Source organism: Vespa mandarinia, chromosome 1 (genome assembly GCF_050613455.1).
Source record: "Vespa mandarinia isolate Hongniang chromosome 1, ASM5061345v1, whole genome shotgun sequence".
Taxonomy (NCBI): Eukaryota; Metazoa; Arthropoda; class Insecta; order Hymenoptera; family Vespidae; genus Vespa; species Vespa mandarinia.
Genome location: NC_140810.1, coordinates 5643164 through 5668090, shown reverse-complemented (window position 1 = coordinate 5668090; position 24927 = coordinate 5643164). Strand labels below are relative to the sequence as shown.

At 32.0% G+C, this 24927-nt stretch overlaps 2 protein-coding genes across 7 annotated transcripts in view; one reads left to right on the top strand and one right to left on the bottom strand.

Moving 5' to 3' along the window:
* Nucleotides 1-19167, top strand: part of Mp (collagen XV/XVIII-type protein multiplexin) — a 205225-nt gene extending 186058 nt beyond the window's left edge. For 2 of the 5 annotated variants that reach the window (XM_085660425.1, XM_085660420.1), the window contains exons 7-23: nucleotides 3966-4046; nucleotides 8235-8316; nucleotides 8473-8582; nucleotides 9341-9517; nucleotides 9636-9833; nucleotides 13367-13396; nucleotides 14217-14577; nucleotides 15351-15742; nucleotides 16010-16114; nucleotides 16199-16454; nucleotides 16597-16671; nucleotides 16877-16971; nucleotides 17059-17151; nucleotides 17220-17342; nucleotides 17553-17747; nucleotides 17825-17940; nucleotides 18697-19167. In XM_085660425.1, the coding sequence (XP_085516551.1) occupies nucleotides 3966-4046; nucleotides 8235-8316; nucleotides 8473-8582; nucleotides 9341-9517; nucleotides 9636-9833; nucleotides 13367-13396; nucleotides 14217-14577; nucleotides 15351-15742; nucleotides 16010-16114; nucleotides 16199-16454; nucleotides 16597-16671; nucleotides 16877-16971; nucleotides 17059-17151; nucleotides 17220-17342; nucleotides 17553-17747; nucleotides 17825-17940; nucleotides 18697-18991 (2784 nt within the window). In that variant the 3' untranslated portion in view covers nucleotides 18992-19167. The remainder of the gene's footprint in view (nucleotides 1-3965; nucleotides 4047-8234; nucleotides 8317-8472; nucleotides 8583-9340; nucleotides 9518-9635; nucleotides 9834-13366; nucleotides 13397-14216; nucleotides 14578-15350; nucleotides 15743-16009; nucleotides 16115-16198; nucleotides 16455-16596; nucleotides 16672-16876; nucleotides 16972-17058; nucleotides 17152-17219; nucleotides 17343-17552; nucleotides 17748-17824; nucleotides 17941-18696) is intronic. The other 3 variants (XM_085660434.1, XM_035873604.2, XM_085660431.1) reach the window with 3 other exon arrangements.
* Nucleotides 19168-20476: 1309 nt separating this feature from the next.
* Hpr1 (THO complex 1-like protein Hpr1) lies at nucleotides 20477-23821 on the bottom strand. 2 transcript variants are annotated; one of them, XM_035873605.2, is made up of 10 exons: nucleotides 23718-23821; nucleotides 23269-23380; nucleotides 22503-23192; nucleotides 22173-22420; nucleotides 22009-22035; nucleotides 21635-21937; nucleotides 21395-21544; nucleotides 21177-21324; nucleotides 20810-21052; nucleotides 20477-20736 (listed from the first exon to the last, which is right to left on the bottom strand). In XM_035873605.2, exons 2-10 carry the CDS (start codon nucleotides 23302-23304, stop codon nucleotides 20581-20583), a joined length of 2001 nt encoding a protein of 666 aa, XP_035729498.1. In that variant the 5' UTR covers nucleotides 23305-23380; nucleotides 23718-23821; the 3' UTR covers nucleotides 20477-20580. The 2 variants fall into 2 exon arrangements, with proteins under 2 accessions (XP_035729498.1, XP_085516566.1); XM_085660440.1 differs by lacking the exon at nucleotides 22009-22035 and having other exon boundaries at nucleotides 20481-20736; nucleotides 23718-23819.
* Between the last annotated feature and the right edge of the window lie 1106 nt (nucleotides 23822-24927).

Below are 24927 nucleotides of genomic sequence, written 5' to 3'. Positions count from 1 at the left end.
AAAGAAAAAAAAAGAAAAGAAGAGCAGAACGGAAATGAAGAAAAGGTCTTGAAAGAAAAGAGAGGGAGAAAGAGAGAAAGGAGACAGAAAGGGAGAGAGAGAGAGAGAGAGAGAGAAAGAGAGAAAGGAAAGGAAAAAGAAAGATGGAAACATTCTAAAGAATTATAATGTCTGTTACGCGACTTTCAAATACTTTATAACCGAAATCTTAAAAGCTTATACGTCCTTTCTAAAAAATCACATGATAGAACTAAAATCAATGTTATATCGATGGTGACAAATACAAGTCGTTACAACAATCCCATAGAAAGATATCGCACACGCACATATATGCATATAATACATACGCACATATACATATAATACTTACAAACGCATAGATACGTACAAACAAGGAAACTAAATTAAAATTTTTCAATATCGATTTGTAAAAACCAAAATAAATATATGCGAAATAATACATACTACTGCTTATAACATGTCCGTTTTCCAATAAAATTCGAGTCTCTCTCTCTCTCTCTCTCTCTCTCTCTCTCTCTGTCTCTCTCGCTAACTAAATTTCGAATATACGATAAGAATAATCTGATTTTTTTTCATCTGATACAACGACAGCTGACATAAATCTCTTTCAATCGTCTGTACTGGAAAATCCAAACTGGGCCAACTAAAATTCATCGTTTCGTATAACACCACATACATGCACACACAACCATGTGAAATTCACGATACTTCGTTGTAAAAAGATAGGACGTAACATGCGCGCACTTATAGTTATAAAATAATTTAGAAAAAAAAAAAAACATACCATTTTTCAAAAACGTATCATTCTGATTGGTAAGCACATAAAATAAATTACATTGTTTATTGCGTTTATTTGGGAAATAAAGGAAAAAGTTCGAAATATTGTAAAAACTTTTGGAAACTTCGAAAATATACGTAATGAGGTAAATACAGCGAGAAGTTAAACGGATTGGAAAAACTTTCATTAGATTTTTATCAAAACTTCAACGTTTTTCATAGGTGAAATATAAAAAAGATAAATTCAAAAAAAGGCAAAACAGAAATGTTCACCGACTGTTGTTTTTCTCTAAAAATTATTGTATCAAGATAATGATTTTCAAAATGATTTAGAAAAAAAAAAAGGAGAGAAACGATAAAACGAAGATAATAGACAGTGAAATAAAGTATAAAATTAATCATTTTACCAGAGCTGACGTACAATTAAATAATAAAATAATATTAAACATTTAAGAGCTAAGTTTCTAAACTCCAGATGAGACAGTCGAGTTAATTTTTCAGTTTACTACTTAACATTTTAATCATAAAGATTATACTCTTGTAGGTTTTTTATATGAGTAATGCCATTATCATCATCATCATCATCATCATCATCATCATCATCAACATCATCATTATTATTATTATCGTTACAACATATAATGAATATTTTTATCTTTTCTCATTTCTAAAATCATTCTTCATAAACGTTTGTATTTCGTCTACGCTGCACCTCGTTCTTCGCATCGTTAGACTGAGAAAGTTTAAGATCATTTAATTAAACTTTTTCCACGACGCAGCTTCGGCTTCCAAATTCATATCGGACAATCGTATTCCAACTAAAATCCAAGAAGAACACTGTAGTCATAAGACATCTCGCTTTAATCGAGCGTCATTCTCTGAAAGACATTATTTAGATAAGGAAATTAATTTTAATTATCTTTTAACTATTCCACGATCTTTTTTTCCAAAAGTTTTTGATGGTTTGACGTTTTGTCATGCACCTTCCGCAAGGATATCATAGAATATTACAATTTGCGTCTCATCATTAATCTCCTTTGTTTTAGACTCTCGCGTTTTTCTTTAAGTCGGTGAACAAAGTAATTTCATCAAAGTAAGTAATTTATTAGATTGCCAACGTATCGTAATTAATTTAGTAAAGCGTTAATCTCGAAGGGGAAGAGGGAAAGAGGGAAGGATGGAATAGGGAAAGGTTAATTATGAAAATGGTAAAAAAAAAAAAGACGAAGTTAAAATCTTCGAATTGAAAAACAAGCATAGGATCAATTCACTAAGTTCACAATTAAGATAGATTCGAAAAAAGATTTGACGAATTATTTTCACTTTGTTTCACCGATACAACGCGAAAGACTGATCGACGAAAGAGAAGATCGATTGATTGTGAGAACTTTCTTAACTTCTCAACCACTTACGATTTGTTCAACTTATCGTAAATAAAGCCCGTTCATAGTTACTGATATTTCACGTTCATATCTTTTATAATTTAATCAATAATAAAAATAATATTTTCTTGGGCGATAACGTTAGATATTTTCGATCATTTCGTGATCGAGATCGAGTGTATCCTTCTTCTGTGTGTGTGTGTATGTGTGTGAATAGCAATTTATAAACCTATATTTATTATTCAACAGAAAGAGTTAATTTTTTCAGATTCGTTTGTATCAAATATGCTAAAGTATGGATTTGCTGAGTATTAAATATTTGATTATTTATCTGGCACAATAAAGGAATAAGTTAAAGAATTATCTTCCGATCTAACATTATTAATAACATTAACATAATATTATTACATTTGAAAATAATAGTCGGCGATTTCTTTTTATTTTGAAATAACTTCATAGATAGTGATGAACCAATTTCTATTAAATAAATAGCGTTACAATTCAATAAATAGCATTATTATTATGAAATAATAGCTAATGTGGAATAAGTAGTATTAATATTTCATGTTATTGTTAGCCTTAAAAGCATAAATTATTTTTCGATGACGTTTTCAAGTCAGCCGAAAATAGATCTTCAAGTAATTACGTACTCACGTTTCGCAAAGTTTAGCTTTCGAAATGTGCAGAGTATCTCCTCTCCGTGAAGCAATGCAAGCAGAGAATTTGAATAATTGAGAGGAGCACGTGCCAAATCAGAAATCACTGGAATGCGATAAAGTTTAACTCGATTCCGTTCCATACACATAAACGAAAAGCATATGCGATATTTCACTATGATCATATTAATATACTACAGAGTGGTCCGAACGAGGGAGTATCTCTATGTGTAATATTCATGAGTGCTTGTCTCGGTTATACCACTAATTTTTTAAACAAATTTCGACGAAATTCAATATACCCGCTACCACCAGAGTATAATTAGCTTACGCTGTTGCATCACTCTTTAAATTATAAATCTATTAAATGAAAAACGCAGAATACGTAACTTTTAGTTGAAATTTAATAAATCATTTTGTTTAAGATATTTAAGTTACTTTTACAAGTAGAGAATCATCCTGTGAAACTCGTATGTTCCGTCTACACAAATTATAGCATTGGTAATATCTGTTTAAGCAATTTACATATTTCTCTTATATTATTCTATGATCAACGATGTGAAAAAGAGATTGAAGAGAAATATTAGAGAATATATTTATGATATTACATTAATGTTGTAATCCAAACAACGCGAAAATGTAGACTTTAGAAACGTTGTAATTAGTAACGTTGTATAATTAACATTTAATATTCCAAACAGAGGTAGAATGAGATTATCATGAGTGAAATCATTACCTAGACAGATGAATATCCTACAAGAAACGTAGAAACAACGAGGCACTCGTTGTATATTACAAAGTTGATAATTCAGTAGGGTTAAGCTGAAGATCATAAACTTGCAAGTATCCAATTTTCGACAACACTATGGCCAACTTTATGTTCAAGAACGCATTAACTTCGCCAGCTGTATCTCGGCTGTACAGGATGCAATCTAATACGATGAACATCCACGACATACGCGAACGATTTATCGTCTAATTTAATGCGCTGCTACATCGTGCGATATCGAAGAATTTCGAAGCTATGAAACTATAATTAGGACGTCGCAGGGAGAGAAACGGGACGAGCAGTTATAAGCGCGATTACTATAGTATTTCGAAACTGGCTAATGTAATATTCTCTTTATAGTTTCTCTCAGACGGAGAATTTGGATCCGGAGATCAGGATGTCGATACATTCAGTGTTATGGCAGAAATTGACTTGGATAAGGTAGACAAGAGTTCAAAGTTTCTTTTTTTTTTTCTTTTTTAAATAAAAATTACTAAATAAAAATTTTACTAAATAAAAGTTTTACTAAATAAAAATTATACCTTTTTTGAACTTTACAACATTCGTACTAACAAAAATTTTCTACAGCTTTTTATGTTGTGTGCCGTTTTTTACTAACGAAATTGATAACCTACTAAACTGGATATTTCTTATCGAAACAATTAACTATTCTCTATAATTATTGGAAGAATTGCAATAATTATTAAGTAAAACGAATTTTAAAATTCCTATTAATCGAGCTTCGCTTTTAATTTGACTAAAACATGCCACACCGGTTTATCGAAATGAAGCTTTCAACTTAGATTGTCAAATAATAATCCTCAAAGAAGAACGACATCCTACTAAGGATTCATTCAAAAGGATGTCAATCGTCTCGTAAGAGACAGAGAAATCTAGGAATTGGGTTATGAAGATAATCTCGTAAATACTGAAAGGATAATCTTCGAATGCTGTTAGGATTTCGCAATGGCGACTTTACTACGGATCTCATGCTTCAATATCCACCCCAGTCATTATGGAGTTTGACTTAATCCGAGTGAAGTTTACGGATCTCTATCACGTGTACCAAAATTCACTAACTAAATTCAAAAAGATGTACTAACTCCATTAAATTTTTTCCCATTGACTTTCTTACAAGGTTTAATATTAATTGAATATTTTATATTTGTTATTTTGTATCTTTAACAATAAGACACAATCCTTTGTACAATTTAAACATTCATTAATCTAAAATCATTTAACTTTATAGAAAATTAACAAAAGTAATTCCTTATACGAGAAACTAATATTTAATTACAATACTATTTAGTTGGTCGATCGCGCGTGCACAATTTCCTCCTTCAACCATGATAATTTAATAAAGTAAGGTCACCGTGAGAGATTCCAGACTGATCTCTATTCCGACCGCTATCATGCGCATCCTTTGGAATAAGGACAATTTAATTTGCTGGACATCAAGATGGACATGTGCAAATTGAAATCCATGAGGTAAACTCCGAGTAAACAGGATAACGTCATCTAATTATTGCTTTTTGTAGTATTCATAAGATGAGAAACCTTCATATGTATGTATATATATTCTATCATGTCTAAGGCTTCTCATTTTTCGTATATCTTTATAAAACTTAAAAATTTTTAATTCGAATGAATAAATATGTTTCATTCGAAATAATATTTGCCATTTTAATTCAAAGTCTAGATAAATTTGAAAATAAAAAAATTATCTCTGTTTGAATAAAATCAACGAATTATTATTACCATAAGTAACATTGTCCGAACGTGATTAAAAATTTGATAGAATGTTTAAATATATAAAAAAAAAAAAATCTTCCCATTTTCACTCGAGATTTTCACTCGGTCTCACGAATTTTCAAATCAAATCTTTCTGCAGGCAATGTCACGCGCGTTCATTTTTATGTGCATTCGATTGCTCGCTTTACGAAGTCGATTGTAACACCATGTGCCATCTGATGCGACGCGCGCAGAATTAAGGGCTCGTTCAGAACGGCTGGCGATAAGAATACGAATGCGATTTTTGTCGATCGAAATTTGTATTATAACGAAAATACTTCGACGTACGAAACATTTTAACAATTTTCTTTTAGAGAATAGATCGATTGAACAAATAAAACTTTCTGTTTAGTAATTTTATTATTAAATGACTTAATTATTTGTTATTTGTAAAGAAAACTTTGATGATATATAATTCAAAAATAAGATTAACAGACGCAAATCATTAATATAAAAAAGTAATTCATATATATTACAATTAGAAAAATATTATTTAATGAAAGAATCTAATAATTATTTTATCCAAACTAATTGCTTTGTATATCTCATGGTCAATTAAAAAGAATTCAATGATTCCAAAACTAAAGTAATAATGATTAATAGAGGGTAACATGGATATTTTCATTAAAAGCGAAGCATCTGAGATTTCGTCACGAGAATCAGAACAGAACATGGTGCAAGAAACGTCCTGAGCCAATAGCGTTTTGATGAACCTGTCTTTGGATCGACCCACTTCCTAAACTTGCAGCTGCACTATAAATTCATTAAGCCAATCCAATTTCACTAGACGCCGATAGGAATGGATGCATTTCTTCGTAGGACGGATTGGAAGATGGTTTGCGGTCACCTTCCTATCTAAGATATGTTCTCTTCATCCTGACTGTTACTATCTACGATACGTCTCTCGAATGTCCTGTTAACGACCACCATCGAGGATCAATGAAGCTAACGGAATAAGCTTTATTAGTAGACAAAGACACGTCATGCTCTTTCAGTCTCGTCATAGAATTTGTCTCGTCATGCTCTTCGATTTTTTTAGGTTGAAAAATAAAGCTAAGGATGAGAAAGAGCGTTTCGACCGATTTCGAGAGAAAACTTTTTTCAACTTTCCTTGTGTTTAGGACTTAACTTTGACTTTGTAATTTTATTTTATCTTTATATTGTAAGATATTCCGTCTCTTTCAATCATTTCTTCTCCCCTTCTTATAAGGATACGAATGATATAAAAATAATATTATACGAAGTTTTTATTGCCTCAAAGAAAGGATTTCTATGTTCAAGTATCGTTTACACGTATATCTTTGTATGTATGTCTATCTATATCTATCTACACATACGTCACTCTAGCATGTAGGAAAACACAAAATTAACAATGGCAACGGAACTCGCGTAACGAAAATGTTTACCTCTGATAGTCGAAAGAGAAAATCAAACGAACGACGAATTACAAACCAGATTGCTATTCTATATTGTCGGAACGTGGTTGATTAGTACTTAATAAATTACAAAGATAATCAAGCAATTACATGAACTGACGATTATCCGTGATCGTTAATTATAATCGTGCAATTATTTTATTTATAAATTTTTTATATTTATATCTTAAGCCTTCTAATATGAAATATAATTTTAATTGACGCAACTTTTTTTATATGAATTTTTTATAAAAATGTTGCTCGTTAAACGTTCTGTTGAAATGTCAATGATTCGAAGGGCGGCAATGCAGCATTGCGGTAAAGTAGATATGTGAATTATAGGGAAGAAGAATGCTTGGGTGCATGGTCATGATTTTAACTATCCGGTTAGGAATCTTTTCGAAAATTTTTATTTTCTTTTTTCTATTTGTATATATGCGTAGTTAAGAAAAAAAAGAGAAAAATAATATAAAAAGAAAGCATATTTCTAATAAAAATTTGAGTATGTGAATTTGCATGAAATACTAATATTGAAAATATAACAAAAATTGTAAAAAAATATATAAAACTATGTTTAATGATGTACATGTCCCAGCAAAATTATATAATAAATTTTTATTTTAAATCCTACTCATCATTCATAATCCAATTTTTTAAAAATTAACGATCAAATTCGTTCTATCATTGATATTTTCCCAATAATGTCCGTCGATCACGGAAAAATGTCGAACGAAGGACGACTACCCCCTTCGATAAAACCGCGCCATTACTAATAATTATTGGAAAACACTTAGGGCAGGTGTCGTGTGTGCTAACCGTACAGTCGACCGCCTGATTTGCCTGAAACTTCATTAATCACCGTCAGTGTCTAATATTATGTGCTCGCTTTAAAAGCATCCATCGAGTGGTAACCTCAGCGAAAATGCGACGTACGGTCTTCACTACTTTATAATAAACTGATGTGGCTTTTAACGTTTTCAAATTATTTATTTTTTAACAATACGAATGAATATCTTATATGGGAATCATTAATACCAAAGTCTAATACAACCTACTATCTTCATTATTTCATATTAAACCGATATGGCTTTTAACATTTTCAATTTGCTTATTTTTTAATGATACGAATGAATGTTTTATATGGGAATTGTTAATACCAAAGTCTAATACGATTTACTAATCAAACAAATTTGCAAAATAATATAAGCGCTTAATTAATAACCAATTTCATAATCATCTTAACGTCTAATTGTTATTATATATCTATATGTGCATAAATACGTAAATTAAAGCGTGAAATTAAATTGGAACGAGCAACTATTTTAAATCGTAATATTGTCAAATTCATGATCTTTTTTTCTTGATAATAAAACGCGTGCACATATATTTACGTTATCGATTTTTCTCCATTATTCCTTCGCAGATCGATCGAGAATACGACGAAGATAAAAACGAGGAAGGCAACCCACCGCCGTTCATCACACCTCCACCTCCCAATCCAGACTGTGAGTAATAGCATTTACATAAAGCCGCAGCTGTAGCTTTCTGTGAAATAATATCTTTCGTAAGAAATTCAAAAGAGGGCAATGCCCAAATCCCGCAGATCGGTGAATGCCGTTCCAAATAAAAATAAAATATTCAGAATATCTCTTTTCTTTTAGACAAAGGTCCGAAAGGTGAGAAAGGTGAAAAAGGAGATAAGGGCGAAAGCGTTCGAGGACCACCAGGACCTCCTGGACCACCTGGACCTGGATATGATCCAAATGATGAGGTGCAAAATTTTTTTTATTGATTCCGTTAAAAGAATAGTATTTGTATATTGAAAGAAATGTTCTCTAAGTCGACAATTATCAAAAAGTACGATAAAGTCAATAATAAATATAATCTCATCTTTATCTGTTATACATATATATAACGTGTATAAAAATTATATATTAATATGACACATATTTTTTTATACACACTGTAGATACTGCGATAAAACTCTCTTGAAATTTTGCCAAAAAACTTTTGATCCTCGGAATTCGTTTAGTCTATAGTCTTTTTTAATACCTTCTGTAAAACCTTGATTTATATACCTCTAACCGAGATATAACTGTGATAAATTAAATAAAGAATTACACGTTAATTCCCAATCCTAAAATTGGTAAAAAAAAATGAAACGTATCTTTTTCTGTATGCCTTAATAAATAACTACGTTCCATTGAACCCTTATGGTCATGACGTTATATAAGTCATTGGTACGTCGATAATACGTGATGTTCGTATTTACGGTACACGGATATGACACGTTCGTATTCGTGATCAGTCATTCATCTGATTATTCGAGCGAATTGATTTAGCGTGAGAATATCGTAGCGCATATCAGGAAACACTGTGCATAACACTCGTATTGGCATCATAGCTATTCGATATATGAATACGTTCCATTTGCCATTGAATTCGCTTCGCGATTCGACAAAAAATTTTTCTTGATACTTCGTTGCCTTTTCATTAATCTAATTTTTTATTTTTTTTTTTTTTTTTTAGGATTGGCCAATAAAAATACCACACGGTCCAGCGGGTCCTAAAGGAGAACCAGGTGAATGTACATGTAATGCAACGGCCTTGATGACATCCTTTACGATGCCAAAAATGATCGAAGGACCGAAAGGTGAACCAGGTGTTCCTGGAAAGGAAGGAAAGCAAGGACAAATGGGTCTAACTGTACGTATAATAAATTCTTCAACTATAAGTAATGAAATAAGATGGATTGATCCTCTTTATGAAAGAAGAAAAAAAAACAAATCGATTATCGATCATTTAAAGATATTTTCTGGTATAGGGTGCAGCAGGACCACCCGGAGAAAGAGGATTACAAGGTCCACCTGGACCAAAAGGTGACAAAGGAGATATAGGAATACCTGGACCCGAAGGTCCTCAAGGACAAAAAGGTGAACCAGGCAGAGATGGAATACCGGGTGAAAAGGGAGCTCAAGGACCTCCTGGACCGCCGGGCAAGGGTGAATTCTCTGGCTACGATGTAAGTCGACGTATTTTTCATAAATTCATATTGTGACGATCAAACCGGAAGAAAAATGAAATTAAAATCGACAAGAAATACGATACATCGAATTAATTCATGGGAAATATAGAAATTTTATTTACAAATTGAAAACGATCGTAAAGAATATTATATCAAAGATTACTAATCCTTCTTAAAATTTCAAGATTGTGTATTCTTGACAGTACGAATATAGCCAACTCTTATTCAGACGATTGGTACACTCACGTAACACGCAAACACTTAACTGAAATATCTCTCGTCCCCTTATACGACAAGCTTTTCACGAGATACAAACTCCCTCAGCCACTTTCGTCCCTTCTCTTGAGTCTCTGTCTCTCACCTGGTCGGTCGAACGTTTGGTCGGTCGGACGGTCGCGGTGTAGTAGGCAGCCTAGAAATTGGTTTCTGTATTCCTCGGGGAAATCGAGCTTCTCACGATGCGAACTCACGTAAGATAACCGTAGCACACACGATACGCGAGCCGAACATACAGAAAAGGAGAAGGATGAGAAAGGTAGTACTCGAGTTCCTTGCCAACAAAGTCGTCGGTAAGGTACTCTGAAATCGAGATACCATGAAATTCGACCTCTCAAAGTGTACTTCATTTTATATTATGAATTCTCCTACCTATCTGAAAATGATTACATCCGTTTCTATATTATAACAAATGATCGATCATCTTTATGATTCTCGTCGAAATGATCAAGAAAGAAAAAGACGAAGAAAAAAAAAGAATTTAGGAAAAGATTATGATAATAGAATAGATATATCGCTTCTCAATCGTTATTGAATGAGAAAGTACCCTTGAATGATATCTTGACATTCTTCTTTACGTATAATTTCCGATCGTCGACTTTACGTCTCTGATATGATTTTATCAAAGAGACGAATATTCGGCTCTAACGAGCGTGTTCCTTACGATATGACTCACCGATTTCAAAGGAACTGCACATCGTAACAACGTGTGATGCATCGTCAGCATTTAGCTGATCTTTCCTCGCCTCTCTCTCTCTCTCTCTCTCTCTCTCTTACACACACACACACACACACATACTCTCTTTCTTTTCCTCTTTCTCTTCTCTCATCCTCTTTCCTAAGAATCTCAGTTCTTATGCGCCCTAACGAACTCACTATTTCTCTCATGCGACTCCTCGGGCGCTAGACTCCAGACAGACACCAACTCAACGAATTTCTAAGCAGACTGCTTCCATTGTCGTCTCCTCTCTAACTCTAACTCTCTCTCTCTCTCCCTCTTCCTCTCTCTCTCCCTCTCTCTCTCTTTCTTTTTCTCTCTCTCTTCTTCCCTCTCTCTATCTCTCTTTCTCTCTTTTACAGCGATTTCTCAGGCCGACAGTAACGCTTAATTCGGTAGTTTTCTTCTCTAAGACGAGCGCGCGGATCGAGCTTAAATATTTTAAACGCGAGCGTCTGCCTCGTCGTCCTTGTTGCCCTTAGCTTTTATTTTAACGAGGAAGAGGGATCGTTGGTAACCCTTCTACCTCGATCTTAATCGAGCTCCTTGGAAAGGTACAATGACCGGAAGAAACATTGACTTAATGTTAATTTTCTTTTTATTTTATTTTTTTTATTTCACCAATTTCAAATTGAAAATATATTAAATATAAAATTTTATTAAATAAATAAATATATAAGAAATCGTCTATCTACGATTTCACGTGAAAATAATTTATAATTAATACTTGATCTTGTATAAAATTTATCTGTGATAAATATAAAAAAGAAATAAGGCATGTAAGTACGTACGAATGATTTTACGTGTAAAACGTGAAGAAATAAAATGGTTTAGAAACGGTTTAAAACGATCTATATCGTTCGGAATGTAATTTCAAAGTGCAAGTTGTGACTTCATGCGCATGAATACATCAGTTCTTCATGTTAGAAAGGAGATGCGAATGAATCAAAGAAAAGGAACACGAGTGAAACATTAGAACACAAATAAAATGAGAAAAGGGTAAGTAGCATGTTGCCTGAGATTCACTCGTTATCGCATAAACCATTATTTATTCCCTACGGTGCGATACGTATTCTATTTTTATTCAAAGATTTTCTTCCTTGGCTATATACACGATTAGAAAGTGGAACGAAATAAACAATTCTTTTTGAACGAAATAAACCATTCTTTTTTAAAGAATTTGAGAATTAATACGGTAGAACATTGATCTTATCCGAAATAATGTCAGGACGACAATATATTTCCAATAATTAATAATCGTTGAGTAATTCTTGGATAATCAAATAAATTTTTAATACGAACTGCAGTAAAAGTTAATATTTGTTAATTAAAAAAATATACATTTGTTATATGTGATAAAGTTATTAATTTCTCAAACAATTAATATTTCATTTAATCAATGTTCTATTGTGTTCGTTGCATGTCTATGAGATAAGTTGATTAAAATCGTAATTGTTATTTATAAAATAAAAAAAAAAAAGAAGAAAGGGAGAAAAAAATTCACTTTCCATATTAAAGAGAAAGCATTAACATCGAGTAACAAATTTTGCAACCATCCTTATTAACTACACTAAAAACTACTCTAATGAGATTACTCCGAAAATAACGTTCAATGAGATTCTTATCGGTTACTTAATTTCACGTTAGGGAGACTTTGAGATACCGCAGAACTGTGTCTTCAGAGATTTTTCTGAGAAATTCCATGTTCCTTCGGAAACTACAAGAATAAATTCGCGATGAACAACAGGCAAGTAGAATGGGATAGTAAAGGGAGTAGGGATGAGGGAAAAAAAAAGAGAAGTTCTTTGATACAGCGAAAATTACTTGAGAGTTTGGAACTTCTCGAAAGGAAACTATACACCGGAGAATGACAAATTAATGAGACAAATTTGGACGTTGAAATATAGGCAAACTATAAAAGTAACAAAAGACACGAGTCACTATTATAAAAATTTATGAAATAATAAACCATAATTGTTTCTTTTTTCGCGTTAATTAGCCGCGTGTTATCGTAAAAAAAAAAGAGAAACGTCTAACGTCATACATAAACTTTACAAAAACACATGACCTTCCTAAATTAACACGTTGACGTTTATGTCACATCTAATACTTCGAATAACTTTTTGTAGATAAAAAAGGACAAAAGAATCTTTTTACATTAGACTTTACTTTTATTAAGAACTTATATACATTTAGTTTTCTAACTGACCTAAAAGAAAAATTTTAAAAGCGTTTTAAATAAAACTTTCAAATTTAGCATAATGAAGGTATTTAAGGTCTTATATAAGAAGATTACAAAGATATTATATAAGAGAGGATGTTCCTTTTTTTTCTTTCATTCATTCTTTCCATTTATATCGCACAGGTAATTAACTTATCGTTAAATTGATAGATACGATTGTCAAAGAATTATTATTATTCCTCTATAACCATTAATGCTAGATGAAAGCGAGATCTACATTTACATCGAGTGTATATGCTTTGCTCCTTATTCTCATGATTAAACAGAGAAATTTCGTCTGTTATGTTCATGCAGCCCAGTTGGAAGCCGCGAGGCATTTACAGGGTGAGTACCAATTGGCATGCCTTGAGTGCCTACATCGTAAGGTTGTTTCCACCCTAAATCTACACTACAGATACATCGTTTATTTAAGAGATGTGCGTAATTAAGATAACATTATTATGAAAATGATACTACATTATGACGAATCTCCGACCATAAATTGAAGTGTTCGTCCTTCTCTACGCAATGTTTTCCTCCGTTAAAACGTATATCAAAGATTAAGTTGTTCTCAGCAGCAACCTCTTGAGACGTTACATTAATTATTAATCTTTGTAGAGACTACAAACAATCTAACAAAGATACTAAATCGTATCGTTTTTATATATTCGATCCTTTTTTCAATGAGTATCTACAAATGTTACGCATAAACTTATATGCTTTATTTATGTATAGGAAAAATTTTTCTATCACTATACTTATCTTCTCAAAAAGTATAATATTTTATTAAGTGCTATCCTGCAAATATATATATATATATTTATTATATATTTATATATATATATATATATATATATATAAATATATATTTGCAGGATAGCACTTAATAAAATATTATAATACTTAATAAAATATTATATATATATAACCAAACTAATTCAAACATTTCTATTTAAATGTTTTATCCTATATAAATATAAAATATGAGAATACATAACTTTGTTCAGTATATGAAACTAGATTGATGAATTTGTATGGAAGAATGAAATTCAAAGATCTTTTAACAACTTAATAATTTAAATCATTATCAATCTAAGTCTATTCATTCGTACGATTTGAAATATGGATCGAAGAATATATAACTAATATTTGTTATTTTATTTAGACCGAAGGTATCACGATGAGACCAGGTCTACCAGGACAGAAAGGTGAATCAGGTACAGCAGGAAATCCTGGTCCAAAAGGAGAAGCCGGAATTCCGGGTGGAAAGGGCGTCAAGGGAGAACCTGGTCACAAGGGTGGAAAAGGAGAACACGGGAAGGAAGGTCCAAGAGGAATACAAGGATTCAAAGGAGAACCAGGTGCTCCAGGAGCGCCAGGACTTCCTGGTGCACCTGGAGAGAATGGAAGACCAGCAGAAAAGGGTGACAAGGGTGATGCTGGGCCCGAAGGGAAACCAGGTCCACCTGGTCCACCAGGATCACCAGGGCCCAGTGGTCCAGGTGGTATAAACGTTGGAGATACAGGTGAAAATTTCTATAATTAGCTCATTCAAATTTATTAAAAATCATATATAAAGATAAAATTATTAATGCAGTTTGTGTAATATATAGTGGTGATTCAGGTGAAATTTTTAATAATTACCTCTTTGAATTTCATTAAATATTATATAATGTATAAAGATCAACGATAAAGTTATTAGAATATCTAAACGAAATTATAAAATATTCGCAAACATTGCTTTGTATAACGAGATCTATTCTATTTCCAACTCGTGCTACAGTATTACTTCTCTATCAACAGCTGGCAAAATAACTTGATACGCTTATTCGTTAACTAAATTCACTGAATGCAAATTCTACAAAGCGTAAATGGTTCCGTACCACTATTTTACTACCAAATATCTTTAAACTCAAGGAACTTCCTTAGCCTAAAATATTTCTTTCTTTTAATTGAAATGCATATCTTAATTAGAATTCTTTAATTAATTCACTCTATTCAAGTAAATATACGATTGTATTTTTTCCAATTTCCTCTACATTTGCATCGTAATTTTATATGTATCTTTTACGATTAGAGAAACGATTCGTAAAAATCCATTTTTATACGATGATTATTATTGTCCATTCTCAATGAATGGAATATTTACTAATGATTAAAACGTTCGATAATTTAATAACTATCCTGTTAAAAAATCAAACGATAAATAGAATAAGTTACGAATAATAATTTTTCTATAGTTACAAAAATTCTGAATTAACTCCGTTCATGAAAAGTGATTTATGAAATTCATGTAAAGGGTTAGAAGAGAGGGGTGAGAAGGGTGAATCCGGACCACGTGGTTATAAAGGCGATCAAGGAACTAAAGGCGAAAAAGGAGATAAAGGGGAGTCCGGACCAGCCGGTATACCGGGTGTAAATGGAATTCAAGGACCGCAAGGAGATAAAGGCGAACCCGGTAAGGACGGAGTTCCCGGAGCTTCTGGAATTCCGGGTTTGAAAGGAGAAAGGGGTGAAAGGGGTCCTCCTGGTGTTACTGCCATCGCCAATTCCGGTGACTATATTACCATCAAAGGAGAAAAAGGTGCAGAAGGTAAAAGAGGAAGAAGAGGTCGTCCTGGACCACCAGGTCCTGTTGGACCACCCGGAAAGCCAGGAGTAATGGGAGAAATTGGTCTACCAGGATGGATGGTAAGGAAAGAATAAATTTCTCTGACCTAATCGTTTGATTTCTTTATACCCGAATAAACTCTTTTACATATCCTGCATTATATTATCGAATAAACTCATGCATTTTTCTCTTTTAATGCTGCATGAAGAATAATATAAAGGTAAGAAAGAAAAAGAAAATAATGAACGAGAATTTAAGTACAAATATAAATTTTGTTTGGAGAGAGGAAGTAAGTTTCGTATTTATCGATTTCCGATAACTAATACTTGTCTTATAAACTTTCATAGGGCCGTCCTGGAACACCAGGAATTCCAGGAAGTCCAGGCTCGGCTGGATCGAAAGGAGAGAAAGGAGAACCAGGAGCACCAAGTTCTTATGGAATCCCAGTTGGTGTAAGATTCTTGTATAATAATCTTCGAGATAAAAAAAAAAACAGATAAAATATGCTCACATACATACCACATCGTTTATTTTAGAGGAAAGGTGAAAAAGGAGATGATGGAATGCCAGGAATTCCAGGACAGCATGGAAGAGACGGACAACGAGGACCACCAGGACCACCTGGTCCACCTGGCCCATCTTCTCAAGGAAACTATATTGCTGTACCAGGACCTCCAGGTCCCCCAGGACCTCCAGGTCCACCTGGACTCTCTTTGATAGGGCAAAAAGGCGAACCAGGAATTGGTAGAAGTCATATTTTCGGAGAAAGAGATTATTATGGAATGAGACAAGGTAGGATACCATGCATAACTAAAGATAATAAAGCAGCGTCAATATATAAATGGCAACGTTTGTAGAAATATATGCATGTACATATTTCCCATGAGAATGCCTCATAATTTAAATATAAATTTGCTTACGTGCGTATCGCAAGGACCCAGAAGCAGTTTGGACGAATTGAAGGCACTTCGTGAATTAAAGCAGCTGAAAGAATTAAAGGAACATTTAGGTAGCTTCATAAATTACCATAACACAGAAAACTTTCATAATATTATATCAATCATTGTTAATCATTGAAACTCGTAAATATATTCTCGTTTAAATATCGTTTGTGTTAATAAAATAAAAGGAATCTGCGAAATCTTGTTAGTTTAATTATATATTTCATAGATAAGATTAATTATTATCAGTAAATCTATACCGTTCCATTAAAGGTTCTGTTACCGCGGCTACTAGAGGTCCTTTGGAAAGTACAACAAAGATTGTCCCAGGAGCAGTAACATTTCAAAATACGGAAGCTATGACAAAGGTAAAGATATCATTAACTTGTATATATTACAGTAATACTTTCCGAAAATTCGTTTTTATATTAATAGCTTTTCCCTTGATATCGTAGATGTCGAGTGTCAGCCCAGTTGGAACTCTGGCATATATCATAGACGAACAAGCTTTGCTTGTAAGAGTTAACAATGGATGGCAATATATAGCAGTTAGTATAACAATTTGAATGCAAAACATATATTTGATAGTGTTGTATACTTATCTCATATCTTTCAGCTTGGCTCCCTTCTTCCAATAACAACTCCTGCACCACCAACAACGGCACCACCTCCAGCAAATCCACCTTTCGAAGCTTCAAACCTAATAAATCAAATACCAGTGAAGGCGGACGGTACAGGAGTGAGTTATCTTTATTTAATATACTTTATAGGAAAATTTATATAAATTTATCCGATTTTAAACTGAAAATAATAATTTCTTTCTGCTATCAAGTGGTATCCTCGAATGGTAAGATAAATTATGTCATTATTTAAGACACATTTTGACTAATTAGGTTCATTATCTAATTAAAAAGTATATACTTATTATGATATGTATGTAATTTTTTAGTTAAGAATGGCAGCACTAAACGAACCATTTACCGGAGACATGCATGGTGTAAGAGGTGCAGATTACGCTTGCTATCGTCAAGCAAAGAGAGCAGGCTTGAGAGGTACTTTCCGTGCATTCTTAAGCTCCAGAGTGCAAAACGTTGATAGTATCGTCAGACTTGGAGATCGTGATCTTCCAATCGTTAATATCAAGGTAAAATCTTTAATAAAAAATTATTTATTATATTATTATTCAAAGGATAAACAAAAATAAAATCTGAACATTTTCAGGGTGACGTTCTTTTCAATTCGTGGAAAGAAATGTTCAATGGCAATGGAGCCTACTTTTCTCAAAACCCAAGAATCTATAGTTTCAATGGGAAAAATATTCTAACAGACTTTGCCTGGTAATTAATAATAATTTTTAAAGATAACAGTGATCAATCAATACTATATGAAATTGTTAGAAACGAAAACAAGCAGTTTCGAATAGTTCAATTATTTATAGTAAAATACTGTAATATATAATCAATTTCTTTTTTATTATCTTATTTGAGATTATTATTAATCTATTACATTTATTCTCGATAATTGTTTAATTTATAATTATATATATATATATATATATAAATATTAAGTACGAGATTTGAAGATAGGCATCACTCCAAACTTCATCGATAATATTACTTGGGAATGCCATTTATCAATGAAAAACTCTTTTAACATCTATTTTAAACAACGCTCTATGCAGCTTAAGTTAAACAAGATTATTTGTCGTGAGGATTAATGATAGGATTAAAAAAGTTAATAATAGATGGTGCTCGTAAGCAACGCTTGTAGCAAAGTGAATCGAAAAAATTAGACTCAAATGATCACAATAACAAACTTTCTAAAAATCTAATTAACTGACATGAACTACCTTATTTATCGTTTATCTCAAGAATCTACGATGCTAAATGCTACATATTATCAACGAAGCGTGCAGTGAGATCTATTTCTAAAGTGTCATATTTAAATAATCAGAGAAATATGAACAAACATAATTGATTAATGATAATCTTAAATCAAACAATAAATAAATATTTCACTTTTTCCATCGAATTCTTATAAAATCACTTTTTAGTGATCTAGTATGAATTATTATGAATTATCTATCATTTTAGGCCGGAGAAAGTAGCATGGCATGGTTCGCACAAACTCGGAGATAGAGCGATGGACACTTATTGCGATGCCTGGCATTCAAGCAGCTCTGATCGTTATGGATTAGGATCACCTCTAATAGGAGGTCGGCTTTTGGAGCAAGTTCGTTACTCCTGCGATAACAAGTTTGCCCTACTCTGCATAGAAGTGACCAGCGAGGTCACGAGAAGACGAAGGAACAGCGATGCTGTGGAAGATGACGTAGAGATGACAGAGAGCGATTATAAGAGACATTTGGAAGCGTTAATGAAAAATTGAAGATTCTCGTTAAACATAAATATTTCCAAGCCGTTATGTAAATAGAAATCGAGATGTACCGACCGTAAAGATTGTATCAAACAAACTGTGAATGAGATAACTGTACTCGCATTGAAACAAAAAAAAAACAAAAAAAAAAAGAAAACCTCGAGTGACACATATACCAAAAACAAAAATGTTTAGAATGAATGTGAAACAAATCGCGAAAAGAATGGAAACGGTCACGTTTCATCTCGTTTCTCATATCCTGGAATGCTACTATCCTCTCTATTTCCAAAGTTATAACTCGTAAGCAAAGCCCTTATTATCGCTTCAAAGAAGTTTCCGTTTATCCTCTTAAAAAGAAGACTGATCGTCTAGACATACTACGTTCGTCAACGTTTCATATCGATCATCATACCGTAATATTAATGAAAACGTCGAATCGAGCGGATAAGTTTTGAAAAAAAAAAAAAAAAGAAAGAAAGAAAAAGGAAGAAAATCTCATAAACTTTCAGAATCTCAGAGCATTCTCTGTCTCTCGAATTATTTAAGCGTTCCCTTTAAAAAATTATCTACGTCCAGCGCTCAATTTCCTTCTCTCTCTTTGCCTGATGTCCTAAAAAGAGGAGAAAACTCTGAATGGAAAAATTTCTAAGGCACGCACGATTGATCACGATTTGATGTTTAGATCGTAAATTATTGCTCTTTAAAAACCTAAGTAAATCTAAACGGAGATCATATCCGCGCATCGAGACGCGTTTACATTTTAGCCGATACATATGAGTGTGTATGTTAGATGTAAGAGAAACATCAATTAAGAATTCCATATGATGAGTCGCTGTTCGTTTCAAGTGAAGATCAGATTTATGCTCTGCGCGATATGTAAGTTGCATTAATTGTCTCATAATCGTACAGTGTTGTTTTCTGATCGAGAACTGTACGAGTGAATGGTTTCTTGGAGAATCGCCAAAGCTTCGTAAACTGCCAGACTAACGAATAATAATATCTTCATAAACTTATTTAAAAGAGTTCACTCGTTCAGTTCGTACTTCTTACTCTTTCAGGAAACGAACATTTTTCCCATCTTATCATTACCGCTTCATATCACGAGCATGAATCGAATCAGTGTTGTCTGTAACTTGAAAATATATTACGATTAACATTAAACTAATTTATTACAGTTATGTAGAAAAAGAGAAAAAAAAAAAACGTTGTAACTCTATATACTTAGGTTGTCAGCATGCTTGTCGGCGAATACAACGCAAATAAATGGAACTTTTTAATGTAATTTAGACCGCGGCGCCCAAGAAAAAAAAAAAAAAGAATAACGTACAACTAATTATCCTTCAATATAGTTTGCACTGACAACATTTTAGTTCCAAATTTTGTATTATTTGTACACTTTATTATCATCTTTCTAAATAAAAACGGAAAGTGCATTTTTCACACCTTCAATCATTCTCCCTGGTATACGCATAAAGTAACTATTGATATGAGTCGACGATAAAAATTGATTTATTTATTAAATAACTCGTAATTATATACATCACAATGTTATATTCGACTAACGATTTATTCACATTTATAGAAAATTGAAAAATTGTTTTTTAAGTCTTTAAAATACCCACTGCTTCTGTACACTTTAGTCCTTCAAGAATATATGCCAAATTTTCTACAGATGCATCCTCATCCTCTTCTGCCCAAATTTCTAACATACTTTTACACTGTTCGTAAGGAGTTGGTTTGCCTTGGAAAAATACAATCTGTAAAAAATATATATTATATATTATACAAAATTCTAATTTGATTCTTTTATGAATCAAATAGAAGACTAACCTCGTCATTAGTATAACCTAACTTAGCTGCTAATTTTTTCCAATCCCCCTTGAGCACTTCTGATAATTTTGCTACCATTTCGGGTGTAACTTTATTCAATTTACTTTCTCTTCCTTTTGTTTCTACATTTTCATTATCCGTTTGTTCACTTTCTTGCTTTAAAACATCTTCGCTATATTCCTGATCGTTTGAATCTGGTGGCGGAGTATCTTCTGCTTCGACCTTTACATCGGATTGTGCTTGCTGTAATTTCGATTACATATTTATCAATAAAGGATATATTTTATCGCCACAAACACAAGACATTAATGATAATATGAAAATCCCTTATTATCAAAATACTTTTAAAATTAATATTAACACTCACTGGTCGATCTTTAGCAATCTTTTTTATCATAGTTTCCAGATACTCTGGAAGTCTATTTATTGGATTATTTCCATGAACGAAAAAGTGTGGACTTCTTCTAGCTAATAATCTCAATGCTCTCCATCCAAAATTACCATCATTTACTTTTCTATAAAAACATAATGTTATAATTAAATGTTAACTATTAAACATTACTATCCTTTAAAAGCATATCTCACTTATATTCTTCTTCCACCATTGCGCTTGGATCTAATTGCATTATAGCTTCTTCAAAATATGTCTCTAATGATGGTAGAAAATCTCTATCTTTCGACTTGCATGCCTCCAAGTTATTTGGACAAAGATTCCATAATTTAGTAAGCTCTGGACTATAAAATATAAATTTATATATTTACTTGCTAAAATATAATTTCTAATAGTATATTATAAAAGATTGAAAAAGAAATGAAATGACTAACTTTCCCACGTGATATTTCCCAACAGCTTGAGCATCTCTAATAACGTCGCCAATTCTTCGTTTTGATCTTTTAACTTTCTTAGCATCATCATCAGCTTCTGTAGTACTTTCAGACGCAGGTCTTTTAAAAGGTGGACAACCCTCATTTTTCCATGCATTCCAATGCTCTTCTCGTTTTAAAATATTCTTCACAGTTTCGGTAAACGATGGACCATCAGGTGGTGTTTCTGTCAACAAGGTATAAACTTGTTCCGCTGTAGCTTTAACCCATTCCACTTGATCTGGCTTCAATTCGTGCGTCTCGCTTAAATATGAAACATATCATTGAGATACGGTAAAGTAAAAATCATAATGTTCAATTTAATAAAAGCAGACCTTGTCTCATAGCCACTGGCAAGGAAGCTTTGGAAAACAAACATCGTTTTATGACTTTCTAAAGCTTTTACTAAATGCTTAGGAGAACTTTACTACGTTATTACGACTTTAGATATTTTAAAAATCAAATACTTAGGAATTGTTTTACATTAATTTCTACTTACGCTTTAAATTTTACGGTGCTATTCAAATACTGGAAAAGTATCAAAAACTGCAACAGTACATATCTTCTAAAATTTGAATCAGAAAGTTGTAATTCCAGCAATTTCTGATTAGTAAGGTATTTTGCAAAATAATGCGTTTCTTTATGAGAACCTTCCATCGTAGAATCTAATCTTATACATGTAGTTGGATAACTACGTTGCTCTTCCAATTTAAAAGAAGAAAATGCTGACAGAACATTAGATGCATGCTATAACAAAAATAATAAATTATTATTACAAAAATTCAATTTTATAAAATCGATTAATAATAATATAATTGTTTTTATTTACCGCTGAGAATACTTTCCAATACATTTTGTTATAGCACTGATTAGGATTTCTGAAAAAATCTTGTAAAGCCCAAAACTTTCTGTACAAATTATAATCTATAGGTATTTTATTCTCAGTCTTATCTTCATCTTTTGTTATTTGTTCCAGAACATCTTCTGCTTTCTCAGTGCCAAATTCTGTTAGATTTTCTAAGTTAAATTCACTAACAATGTTAAGTCCAGATCTTTCAGAGAATGGAAAGAACTTTGCAAGAAATAATAGAATTCTACCACAAAATACGGTTTGTTGAGAACGAGATAAGCGTCTAAGCAAATCATTGCACATTCGTAATAAATTATTTTTACAAAGACTAAAAAAGAGATCCTCTTTCCAGACAACCACATTATTTTCAACGAATGTAAAGAGTTTTTCACACTTATCCAATGTCATAGAATCAAATATATCTCCAAGCAACATGACCGGCATAGTAACAGTTGCTAAATCTTTTCTACATAATTCGATACAAAATGTGATGTAAGATTCAAGAGATCCTACATTTTCAGGTGTATCTTCTATCAAAATTGTAAGTAATGTATCACGGAGAGCTTGATCTACAGCAGCTTTCCGATCACTTTCATTGGCACATTGTTCGATACATTTCTTTTGGAATGTAATCACATCAGCTATCTTGAAACATTGTTGTAAATAATCCTATAAATAATCATAACAATTTTTATTATGTAAACATGTGTTGCACGTGTCGCAAATAATCCAAAACGATACATACGCTATAGTCTTTTCTCAATGCTTCAAACATCGCCATTATTCCCAATGTGTTGACAGTTTTATCCCATTAAAAAAATTCTTTCTTTTATTTATTTTTTTATGTCAACAAAACACTTCATGAAAAAACAAAGAAATTACATTTGTATAAAAATTTTTAAATTATCATTTATATCACGACAAAAAGAAACAACGAGTTTCATTCTAACTAGTTTAAGTTGATTGAAGCGCCTTCTCCTGTCACTTATAGAAAACTTCATCTGATAATACTGTATCAAGTGAGTCGAGTTTTGTGATATAACCTAATACTTAATACAAATACTTAACCTACGATATAACTGCGACTTATTATACATTAAACCTTATGTTAAGTAACCATTACGTTAATATTATTTATGATAGAATATTTATTATATAATTAAGAATGCATATATAGTAAAGATAATGTATTACTGTATTATTTATAAACCATATATGTCAGATATCAAAAGATGTATAAGAATATTCTGTTACTTCCATAACGACGTCCTTAAATTACTGTCGCACTTCGTATCGTAGCCGACAGACGTCGCATGAGTCACCGGTAATATAAATAGTATTAGAAAATGTTTAGGAAGAGTTGATGTTATATAAAACACATTCTTCTTTTTTCTGATTCCAATTATTAAATGGATTAACCACATGTAAATTAAAATTCATAAACAAAGAAAACAAAAATGAATGTTATTCAAAATGAAATAAAGTTTTATAATATGAAAATTATTTAATAGTATACTTAGTTTGAATTTTTAAAGACATTATTCATTCGATATACTTTTAATATTTAATCATAGGTGAGCAACTTTTTTGTCGCGAATCACATGGTCTCATCATCAATCAATTCGATCTCTCCACTATTTAAATTCAACAATCATCATTTCATCACTCTTGATAATAAAAATTGCACAATTCATTGCACACGGCAGTATCAAATAATGAAGATTTGTTTTCTTTTACTTTACTGAATAAATAAACAGAAGCAAAGTTTACATGCGGACCGTAATCTATTAGTTGCCCATCTATAATTTATGCCATTTAAATTTCATTTCTAATTAAACATTCTTTTGTATTTATGCTCATATTTAATATTTAGTTAACATTTAAACAAATATAAATACTCGTACAACTGACATCGATGATTATTGACATGAATGCAATTTTATCTTCTATTATCCTGAAGAGATACTCAACCTTTCGTATTCTGTCCACTCGTGGATATTTCTGAGGCAGGATAATTGCTTTCTGTCTATATCGCGTCGATCATTAATCTTTTCTTTGATTATTAGTTGTAGAAGTTCGTATTTTTTCTCTTTCAGTATATACATGAAATAAACTATTTTCCCTCGCTTAATTCCCGATTTTTATGAATTCTAAAAAAGAACTCATAGAAACATTAAGTTATTTTTTCAAACCAATACATTCAAAATATTCTCCTGAGTATTTACATTTCAAAGGCATGTATTGTGTAAATGGTTCGTTTTTCACATTTTAAGAGTCCACATTTCTACGCCATATAAGAAGATGTACCAAATATGACATTTTGCCATTTTATAACAGAGTTCAAGATTTATATCATTATCGGAGAAGGATTAATGAAGAAATTCATTTTACTGAAAATAGCACA